We start from the raw sequence: 12,294 nt of genomic DNA, 5'->3' as shown, positions 1-12,294 counted from the left end.
TATCCATACTTGCTGCCATTGAGCATGCTGGATAGCAGGTTGAGTGCTAGACAGAACCATAGTGGGCTCAGAGCATCTCCCTGAAAGATTCCTCTTCTAATGGGGATTGGCTGGTTGTGATGCTCTCGACCTTAATGGTGGTACTAAATTTTGCCATTGCTGCTCCTAGGACGTTTGTCACTATCGGATTGACCTTGAAGATCTTCAGAGTCTCTATTAGCCAGCTATGAGGTACGAAGTCTAAGGCCTTGCGGTAATCGATGTAGGATGTGTATAGGTTGCGGTGCTTCTTGAAGGCTTGCTCCATAACTGCGGCATCTTTCGTTAATTGCTCCTTACATCATTTCTGCTGTTCGGCCATTATGTTCAGACTCTCTAAGTGTTCTGATATCTTCTTAGTTATGCAGCTGTTCAGGATCTTGTACATTGTTGGGAGTCATGTGATTGGCCTGTATTTCGCCAGGTTTTGTTTATCTTCATCTTTAGGCTTCAGATATGTGACTCCTTCAGTGAGAAACTTTGGGATTGTCTCCGGGTTGCTTATCATTCGAGTGAACTGCTCTGTTAGGTGCTTGTATGTGTGCAGGTGAGCTTCTTGTACCAGTAGTTGTGGATGTTATCAATTCCCGGGGTTTGCCAGTTGTGGGTGTTCCTGATCGACATTTTTATTTCTTCTCGAATCTCCCACTCTCTCATCTCTTGTATGTCCTTCGTTTTCTTCCTTTCTACTTCTATCCAGTCTGATCTGCTGTTATGTCTTACTTCACTGCTCCAGATATTTCCCCAGAACTCTTAGATCATCTTCTTCTCAGGTGGTCCGTTTCCTGCTTTCTCATATTCACCCAGTTTCCTGTAGAGGATTCGGTTGTTTATTTTCCTCTGGAGCTCTCTTTGTATCGGTGTAGTCTCTTGCTGAGTGCGAGGAGGTTCTGCTTCAGAGTGTCTAAGTATTCTCCTATTCTCTGATTTCTGGTCTCATGTTTGCTGTGGACACTGTCTCTCTTGAGGATGCTCTTCACCTTTCCAATCAATTTCTTACTTCTATTACCGTGTTGGTACTGGGTCAACTGACCTATCTTAATTCTTAATTCTTCTATCTTCTGCTGAAGTCTTCTTTCCCAAGCTGGCGATTCCTTCTGTTTTCGGTGGTTCTGCTGCTGGTCTCTCCTTTCTTTTCCATTAATCCTAGTGGCTTCTATGGCAGCACAGTATACGGCTGTGTGGAGAGCCTCCAGCGTTGCACCATTGTTGTCAAGGTAATGTGGCATTATTTGCTGATTGAGGTGGTCTGTTATTCTCCGCAGGATTTTATTTGGCCTCTGCTTAGGTATCACGTGGGTTCTTGTGGGGTCCATTCCTTCGAATTCTGTTAGGGCCTTCTTCCACTCATCTTCTATTCTGGATATCATGACATCATCTCTTTCCACTTCAGCTACTCTGGGTTGTATTTCTTGTTGCTGTTCCTCCTCTGGTTCCATGGTATGCTGTTCCTCCTCTGGTTCCATATTGACCATATTCTTTGTGATTTGTAGCAGATTGCTGACATCCTGCTTGATTTTTTCAAGATGGCAGGAGCTATTTGGTTCTTCATGACGATGGTCCTTCTTGGGTCTGCTAATCGCTGTTTGGTGACCTGAATATCCGTGTATTGTTCCAACCACTTGGCATATAGCCTGGTCATAGTATGCTCACAGGAGTACCACAAGGATCAATTTTAAATGTCACGCTTTTCGCCATCAAAGTAAATTCCATCACAGAACAACTTTCTCCAGCCATAAAGAGTGCCCTCTATGTTGATGACTTTAGCATATTTTGTCAGTCATGCAACATGAGGGTTATTGAAAGACAACTGCAAAAATCCATTGATCGCCTTAATTCCTGGGCACTTGCTAACGGCTTCAGGTTCTCGCCGGAGAAGACCATTTGCGTACATTTTTGTCGTAAGCGTAATCTTCATCCTGAACCTGAATTAAGGCTTGGACAAAATGCTATTCCAGTAGTGGCGGACACAGAATTCTTGGGACTCGTATTTGATAAAAAGCTGACCTTTCTGGATCACATCTGTCAACTCCGCACAAAGTGCACAAGAGGGCTGAATATTTTGCGCTCTCTTTCCTGTACATCTTGGGGTGCGGATGGATGCACCCTACTATGCATCTACCATGCACTTGTACGATCCAGACTAGATTACGGGTCCCTGGTATACAATTCGGCCAGAGACAGTGTATTTCGTTGGCTGGATCCTGTCCATCATCTGGCTCTCCGTACCGCTATTGGAGCATATCGAACATCTCCTGTCCAGAGCTTATACGTCGAAGCAAATGAACCGCCGTTATCACTTCGACGTAAGCAATTGGCTCTAAAGTATGCTTTAAAACTGAAATTCCTGCCAGACCATCCTACGTGGCCATTTGTTTTTGAGCCACGATGGGAAAATTTGTACAACACCCGTAAGACTGCCAATCGTCCTTTTGGTATTCGTCTCCAAGAGCTACTCAAAGAAATTAATATCAAGGTAGACAAGGTTGCCCAAACACCAAAGCAAACCCTTCCACCCTGGCATGCTCATGTTCCAACATGTGACTTGTCCCTTAGAAATTGGGGAAAGTCGGACACTCCATCATTGGTCTACCTGCAGCTTCATTCAGCACATTGAGCTGAACATTCTGACTTCGCGCCAGTTTACACAGACGGTTCGAAGTCGGAATCATATGTGGGATCTGCTGCTGTCTTTACAGACAGCACTACATCGGAGCATATTTCCTCTGAATGCAGCATATTTACTGCAGCGCTGCACGCTATAGAGTTAGCCTTGGATCACATTAGTAAATGCCTATACCAACGGTTCGTTTTATATTCCGATTCTCTCAGCATGTTACAGGCTTTAATAACTGTGAGATATAATTCTCATCCAGTTCTGTCTAGCATTCAGCAGAAGATTCACTTCCTCCGTGAACGTGAATATTATATCCGCTTCTGCTGGATTCCTAGCCACGTTGGGATTAGGGGAAATGATTTGGCTGACACTGCAGCCAAATCAGCAATTCCCAATAATAACCGCTGCCTGTCAGTCCCCTATACAGACTACAGGCAAATAATACACGAGAAGATACACTCCCAATGGCAAGATTCGTGGAATAGACAGACTATGAATAAATTATATCGTATAAAGCCTGTAATTGAACCGCGGCAGTCTAGTCTGTGCAGCAATCGTAAGGAGGAAGTTGTTCTTGCCCGGACCCGCATAGGACATAGTCATTTGACTCATTCGTTTTTGCTGAGGGCTGATGACCCTCCTATGTGTGAGTCCTGTGGCACAATTTTATCAATTAGACACATTTTAGTTGACTGTCCAGATTTTAGCAATATCCGTTTTACCGCTTTTAACCATCTGACTAAGTCGTATACACTCAGTCAGATTTTATCCGACAATGACCATGTGTCTGCTATTTTTAGTTTTGAAATCAGTAAACCTTTTTACTCACATTTAAAAAATCTACCTTATTATAGTTACTTGTTTACTGATATTTGTCTTTTAGTTTATACTTGTTTTTATACCTTGACTTAGTGACCTAAATCATTAGGCCACTGAAAATTTTACTTTTTATGACCAGGTTTTGGCGCATTATAGCCTTAGTCGCTAATGCGCCAATAAAATCCAAGCAACAACAACTAGTATGCTCGCATGATGTATGTATTGATTTCAATGCTCCACTTCATGCATTGCCGTTTTCTTCCTTCCTGTGTGGTCACTATTGCAGTTGCACAGGAAACACTTCCAGTTGGTGGGGCTGGATGGTCTTGTCCTTCTCTCGTGGTAGCCTTACAGGGGACAGTGCGACTTGCTCCACTGTCTTGCTCGAGAGACTGTCTCCAACTTTTTGAACCGACCCCTCTGCCTAAAGCCTGAAAGCGAGTGACTTTATCCTGCGCCACACTCGATGCAGTATGAATAATATTTATCTGCAACATCATCCATCTATGGAGGTAGACTTGTTTAGCTTCAGCTTATGTCCAGTGGTTTATTTATTTATTTAGTCAGTTCTTATGAGTGACACCAGATGGCACCATTATCTGCTTCAGCCATCACTCCACCCTTGGGGAAAGTAAGTCCAATGGTGTAACTTTTGTGGTGTTGTTTTTTTTTTTTTTTTTTTTTTTCATTTAATATTATTATATCGGTCTCCTAGCGTAATAGAGCCGCGTTCGCTTCCGCCAATGCGGGATTGGAATCCGGGTCCATCAGGCTGGTAGTCCAGTGTCTTAACCACTGGGCCATCATGCTCCTCTATTATTGTTGGTCTTATATTATTTCTCCCTGATTGGGGGATTCCACTCTGTGACAGGTACTGCTACCAAGTACACAGGGTGGTTGTAATGTCTGGTGTTACTGTCAGTCGAGGAAATCTCTGACTATCCTACAGGTGTTCAGGATTGCAACTTTCTGGAGTTCCTTGTAGGTGTTCTTTGGGAGACCTATTGCTGCTAGGTTGCTATGTAGAGTCTTTGGTACCATACCGGTGGTTGACACGATGATTGGGATGGTTGATACTTCTTGCATATGCCACGAATATTATAATATTTGTGACATAATAATGATAATAATATTATTATTATTATTATTATTAATAGCTATATTGTGCAAGGAAGCCTGAGGCTTATGCTGCACCAGCCAAAAAAAAAATTCTCGAGTTGGCCTTGGAGAGAGAGAGAGCTCAGGACCCTGGGTGTGCCAAGCCTATACTCACTAGATGTGAGCCCCTGGGGTTATAATATTAATCCTTTATGGAATATGCATTTAACTTACATTTTGCACATGGGCACTGGATAGAAAGTATATAAATTTACATTTATCAAGATTGTTTCACATATAATTACCGTAATGGGTCTGTTAATATAAACTGGAATCTTCTAATACATGCTGCCATCTCTTAATGTTTCCAACTAGCAGAGGGCACAGTTTTAATAGAAGGTCACACAAACAATAGGTTTTAAAATCAAAGCTGATCATATCTGTCAGCTGTTGTTTTCCAATTTTCATTTAAAGAAGACAAAATTCTCTGCGATTCAGATCTATTAATTGAATTGAATAATAAGTAAATAGATAGGCAGGATATCACTGCATTAAAAATTAATAATAATAATGAGATTTTTTTTCATTTACAAATCTTCTTAAAGAACACTAGGTTCTCTGTAAGTCAGATCTCTAAATAGGAATACCACAAGCATGATTTTTTACAATGATTTTTTTACATGATTTTTTTAATTCTTTTATGGATTTTATTAAATTTTTGGCAATAATTTTACTCACCAGAGAAAAAAATTTTACTCATTAAGGTACAAAGTTTTCAGTCTTAAATTAAAAAAAAAAAAATTCGATAAAAAAACTAATCCACAGAACTGTTTGTAGCTGAAATCTGCTGCAAACAATCTGACTACTATGATCCACAAATGTGTAGTGTACAGCATTTTTTGCTTTTTTAACATTTTTATTGATGAGTTTGCCAAAGATTTCTGGGTTCATGATAGTGATGTTTCTGAAGTAAGAGCTAATAAGAGAGCTGCTACCATAACAAGTATAGCATTCACAGTGGAAATTTAAAAAAAAAAACAAAAAAAAACTTGCTGGATGGTTAGTCTGGAGGGGTACTCTACACTCTCAGCCCAAAAGAGTCTCTGTGGTGTGGCAGGGAACCCATCCCAGTAATTTTCAGGTTTTGGGACCTGAAGAAAAGTGGAGTTCATAGGTCTTGGATAGAGAGCATAAGGGAAGGATAAGAAAATCAACCATAAAATATGGTTGATTTTCTAACTCCACAAACATATTAACTCACCAACACACAAACATGTTAAATGAATGGGTTATTGGTAAGATACCACTAATGAAGCATAGCTTATTTGAGAACTATTCCATAGATTTGCAGGTAGCAGGAAAGATGGCAGATTTAATTCCATCGTGCAAATGTGTGATGAAGAAGCAAACTGCCTTTCAGGGGTAAGAGAATACCAGGACAGCTTCACTAACTAGCAAAACACCTCATCATCTAATTTGCAAATGCCAAGAACTTTTTCTTATGATAATGATTAGCTCTATTATTTTTTCCTTTTTCACTGCATATTATCAATGATCAATAATTAAGCTTAATCCTGCATCATTAAATAAATAAATAAATAAGAGCATATATTATATTGATAATAGCATATGTTTTTAATAAGCAAACTTACACCGAACTAATGTAGAAAACAGTAACTCTGTCTGTTGGCACTTGGGCAAAAGCTTCACTACATCAAAAGGAAAAGAAATCTGAGATATGGATGGTTCTGGAAACTGTGCTAGTGGAGATATCTGTGAAAGCATTATATCTGGAGTTGATCTTGCTGCAGATATAACAGAGTGATGTATATTGGCCAGGGTTGGAGTGACAGATGAAGCAACTTGAAGTGCATAAGCCACTAGTGGATATGGAATAGCATTATTCTGGCACATAAGACTGAGATGCTCAACTGTTATGAGGTTTAGTATGCATTCTAAGTCGACTGGATATAACTGAAAGATTTGAATATGTATGCCACACTGGCAGTCTGTCTGGTCTATTGTGTCACAGATTTCTTGGGGAAGGGGGCAGGATCTCTCTGCTGTGTGGATATGATTCTACGTTTTATTTTCTTTAGATATCCATCATTCTCTAGGAGTTTTCAGAACCTGTGTAGCTCTGGTCCTAATTCCTTCCATTCTGCAAGGTTGTCATGGTTGGTCCCTTTATACTATGCAAGCACTGATACTCTGTAGGGAACAAGAATGGCAGTTTAGGACTATTGCTATCTGTGTGGTTGCAGCAAACTTTAGTAGTGATTTCATTTTTTTGCTGTTTTCACCAGTGCATCAAGGAAGAGTAGTCTTTGTCTCAACATACTCATATGCATATGCCTCTATACATCTCTCTCTCTTTTTCAACCTCCTGCATGGTTAAGCTGTGGATGTGATTTGTTTATGACAAATGTTTTCATTATGGAATCACAGAAAAGAGAATTTAGAAGATAACCAGTATATTAGTTTAGTCAAAAATAAATGTAAATTTCAATTCAGATTTATTAAATTTACTGAATATAGGGCATTTCCTTCAATATAATCAACTCTAGAAACTAGAGATTCTGTTACAGCTATGTGACCATTATAAACAATTCTGCAATACATTTTCCATGATCCCTAGTGTGCTTGTTGCAGCACTATGTAATGCCTCTGTTGACCTGAAATTTGATCCTTCATTGCTTATTTAATTTTTTGGAAGTCATAAAAGTCTAGATCCAGCATGTAAAGGTATTTGTTGATGAGATGTGACCAATGCACTAGAACATTAACATTATGGAGAACCCAGTTCTTTGTCACAGGGACATTTTTATTGAATTGCAAAGACAGTGGAGAGTGTCGATATACTTGACTTGTCAATTTTACCACAAAACAATATTTATCTGCTGCTGAATGCTGAAGCTCATCAATTCACAAAAAGCACCCACTTTGATACACAGTGGACGTTGATTATGTTTGACTAATATCATGCATCTGTTTGAATGAGCAAAACATATATTGACTTGTATTAAACGAGTCTCTGCATGTGTGTGTGTGCCACTTCTACATACACACACATTTACAATTGCTGACATTGAGGTTCAGTGTTAAATATTCCATTTATTTTTGACTCAACTATTACATCAAAATATTGGTTTCATTCTCGAACTCAAAGAAAACAGCACTCTGTCCTTCCTTAATACGTTGGTGAAGAAAGCAAAATACAGGATTACCACTATGATTGTTAGCAATGTCTTTCAATTTTCACATTATAAAAATATGAATAAAGTTGTTAGTTATGTATTTTCTCTACTTATCCATATTTTACATTTAAGAATATAAAAAAATGATATATAGTATTTAAAGTATTAGTTGTTTTTTTTATTAATATATGTAGGTAAATAAAACTTTCATAGAGCACATATGGTGCCAATTATATTTGTATATGTTATTTATATAAGTATCAGTAGTTTAAAGAACTAATAATTTGTTTAAGATAAAAAAAAGTATTTTTAATAATCACCAATTATAGGAATGTCAGAAAAATCTTGGCCACAAATTACCATTAGGAGCTTATTTACTAAAACCTGTCCAAAGGATAACCAAATACCAACTACTGCTTAAAGTAAGTGTTATTTGTGATAATTCAAATATGGTTAGGCATTGCCTTTTGATTGTTGTATTTTTTGGATCAAAATTTTAAATATACAATAATATTACAATAATAACACAATTACAATGCACAGTCAAAAAGTTCCTAACTTTTGAAACGTTTATCATATGCTGCTATGTACAAAGACATGTGAAACTGTGCAGGCATCTCCATGTGTCATTATAACACAATTGCATTCGGCCCCGGGTGCCAAGCGTATTTCGAGGCCAAGCTATATTCTTGCGATTTATAAAGTGCTCTTGATAAGCGATTGAAATTATATTTTACGTTCACATTTCTATAAACAGTTTTACTTTAAAAACAGTTCTATACTTGAAAAGTAACAAGTAGAACACAGGAAGGAAATACACCTTTCTTTACATTTCCCTCTATTTATATTTTTACTAATTAACTAACACTTCAACCGCTTGGCCTCCGAGTGGCACTGCTCCTGCCTCCCCGTGGCGGGGCCTGGGGGAAAAGTTATCCTCCAGGGCGAAAAGTAGTAACGATGGATATAAATGACTATCCACCACTAGAGCCTTCAAATTCAAGGCCAGACATACCAAATGATGATGACCTAAACCAACCAAAAAGGCTCCGAAGAGAAGTGCAGAGCAATGAGATGCCAAACTTCCTTGTAATACATTCACTCTCCAACCAGCCTGTCGGCAAATTATCACCATTTGTCATCCAAAGATTTTTGGAATCCATTGCTGGTACACCGAAAATGGTTAAACGTCTGCAATCCGGAGACCTCCTAATCGAAACAGCCTCCTCAAAACATTCAGAATGGCTGCTTAAAACAACAACCTTTGCTGGGCTACCCGTATCTATCACTCCCCACAATACGTTAAACTCGTCAAAAGGTGTCATCACAGAGTGAGACCTGATTACAGTATCTGAAGAGGAATTAGTACAGGAACTGGGCAATCAAAAAGTAATTAGTGCAAAACGTATAAAAACCAAAAAAGATGGAAATCTTGTTCCAACCCGATCCATAATTTTAACATTCAGCACCCCAGATTTGCCATCCTCAGTAAAAGCTGGCTATTTAAACTGCCGAATACGGCCTTACATACCTAATCCTCTACGTTGCTTTAAATGCCAAAAATATGGACATTCGCAACAAGCATGTAGAGGTGATGCCATTTGTCCAATTTGTGGGTCCAAGGAGCATACACAAACAGACTGTTCAGCCTCAAGTCCCATTTGTCCCAACTGCAAGGAAAGTCACCCAGCCTTCTCCAAATCTTGTGAAATGTGGAAAACGGGGAAGAAAATCCAAAAATATAAAATAGAGCACAAAGTTACGTACCCAGAGGCACGCAGACAGGTTATGTCGACCATGCCCAGTCGTTCATATGCAGCTCACACTCGAAGCTTTAATTCAACAGCAGCTCAAACAGATGTATCCATACCTCCCTGCACATCTCTAGCTAACTGGGTTAAAAACACATTATCAAACCCTGTCAAAGACACACATCAAATTAAAATCAGTGAATCGACCAACACACCAATCAGTATCCCAGTTGAGACTCGGACAGTCCCGCATGACAAAGAAAAACTAAAAACTACTAAACACAACAATAAACCTGAATCATCCACTGGTAGTATGGAAGTAGATGTAAACCTAGATCATGAAGAACCAATACTAGAACTTCACGCAAACGATACTATGGATACCGGTCGCCCTACCTTCCCGAAAAGAGACCGAAAAAAATCCTCCTCAAACAAAAAACAGTCAGATGAATCATCCTCAACTAAACCAAAATGAACCACAGCATCTTACAATGGAATTGCAGAGGCTTTCGTTCCAACACAGACGATATTCAATACTTAATTAATCAATATTCTCCGGTTGCCTTTTGTTTACAGGAAACTTACCTAACCACACAAATTTCTCCTTCGATAAAGAACTATTGCATTTATCAAAGAGATCGAAATACCGCTAACGCTGCCCATGGTGGTGTGGCAATCCTAGTAAATTCAAAGATCCCAACTAAACATATCCCACTCCAAACTAAAATAGAAGCTGTTGCTGTTCGTATAATTCTCCATAATGCAATAACACTAGTCTCAATATACCTACCACCAAACTGTACTAACTCTTTAAAAGATCTTGAAGACCTCTTTATACAGATACCTCCACCTCTTTGTATATTAGGAGACTTTAACGGGCACCACCCATTATGGGGCTCTCCTAAATTGGATAGACGAGGCCGACTAATTGAAAGTTTTTTGGATGCACTAAATCTCACTATACTCAATACAGGTGCACCGACACACGTACAGCTTCCAACAGGACACACCTCAGCAATAGATCTCTCAATTTGTTCACCAGTACTAGTCCCAGCCATAGAGTGGTATGTAATAAACGATCCCATGGGCAGTGACCACTTCCCAATAGTATGCAACTTTCTGAAAGCAAAGACTCCTTCAATTCAACCCTGCAGAGAGTGGAAATTTGCCCGAGCAGACTGGGCAAAATTTCAATCATCAACTGACCTTGACGAGGAAAAAATCCGCCTCCAGCACATTGATGATGTGACAGATTACATCACGTCGCATCTTCTAAATGTGGCTAAAGACACAATACCAGTATCAAATCCGCCGGGCCGAAAGCATTATAATTACTGGTGGAATGATAAATGCACCACAGCAAAGAGAGCAAAAAATAAAGCCTGGAATTTGTTTCGGAAATGTCCGAGCACAGTCAATCTCATTAATTATAAGAAATTAAGGGCAAAAGCACGCTTCATACAAAAGCAAGCAAAGAAAGAATCCTGGACCCGTTTTGCATCCAGTTTTCACAGAAATACCGATCCCAAAATAATATGGAAAAAAATTAGACAGCTGTTTTTTTTTTTTTTTTTGATTTGGTAGTTGTTGGCGCATCGGCTTCTGTGGCCATATTGCACCTCCCAAGGTTTATGCAGTACTTTGATCCAAGCCCGAGGCGGGAATCGAACCTGCGACCTTTGGGTTGCCGGGCAGGTACTTTATCCACTCGGCTAGCCCGGTCAGCTTAGACAGCTGTCTAGTAAGTTTCCTACCATACCTTCTCCAATCCTCTCCTGGAATGGGAAAGATCTCTCTAATCCTATAGATATAGCTAATGCTTTAGGCAATACTTTTGCAGAAATCTCAGCAACGTCAGCCTATACTACCTCATTCCAAAGAATTAAAAACACTAAAGAAAAGCATGCTATTCATTTTCAAACTATCTGTCTTCTCCCATATAACAAACCTCTGCAATATTCTGAACTTTTACATGTCATTAGAACAGCTCGCAATGGTGCTGCTGGGCCAGATGGGATTTATTATGTCATGCTACAACATCTTGATGACAAAGCTCTGCGCTGCCTCCTGGTCTTTTACAATCGCATATTTTTAGAAAATGTTTTTCCAGCATCTTGGCATCACTCTACAATTTTGGCATTCCTGAAGCCTGGAAAAGATCCATCCAACCCAAATAGCTATAGACCCATATCTCTCTCAAGCTGCCTCAGTAAAATCCTTGAGAAAATTATCCACAGAAGACTCGTCTGGATCATTGAGTCGGAACATCTAATGAGCCATAGTCAATATGGCTTTCGTCAAAACAGATCATGCTTAGATCTTATGGTCAAGGCCGAATTTGCCATCCGTAATGCTTTTGTCAAACATGAACATCTAGTAATGGTTTCAATAGACATAGAGAAGGCTTTTGATACCACCTGGCAGTATGGTATACTTAGTGATCTTTACCTTCTCGGACTACGAGGCAATCTTCCTATATTCATTCAGAACTTTCTACATACTAGATCATTTCAAGTTCGATATCAACATGCCCTTTCCCCAACTTTCATCCAGGAAGAAGGTGTCCCACAGGGATCAGTACTGAGTGCCACTCTTTTTGCTCTGAGAATAGATTCTATTACTAAGCAGCTTCCAAATACAATTGAGACTTACCTTTATGCAGATGACCTTTCCATCTCTTGTCATTCTCAAAACATGAGGTCTATTGAAAGACAGCTTCAGATATCACTTAATAAAATTCAACAATGGGCGAGCCTCAACGGCTATCGGCTCT

The 12,294-nt window shown here is 39.4% G+C and overlaps 1 protein-coding gene across 1 annotated transcript in view; it reads left to right on the top strand.

Moving 5' to 3' along the window:
• LOC150084175 (guanine nucleotide exchange factor DBS-like) overlaps positions 1 to 12,294 on the top strand; it is a 619,625-nt gene that overhangs the window by 529,267 nt on the left and 78,064 nt on the right. The window contains exon 19 of the mRNA XM_090376145.1: positions 8,100 to 8,192. Within this exon, the coding sequence (XP_090232271.1) occupies positions 8,100 to 8,192 (93 nt within the window). The remainder of the gene's footprint in view (positions 1 to 8,099; positions 8,193 to 12,294) is intronic.

This window comes from Mastigoproctus giganteus, chromosome 6 (assembly GCF_048544385.1).
Source record: "Mastigoproctus giganteus isolate SK-2022 chromosome 6, ASM4854438v1, whole genome shotgun sequence".
Classification (NCBI taxonomy): Eukaryota; Metazoa; Arthropoda; class Arachnida; order Uropygi; family Thelyphonidae; genus Mastigoproctus; species Mastigoproctus giganteus.
This window is presented reverse-complemented; position numbering and strand designations above follow the sequence as displayed.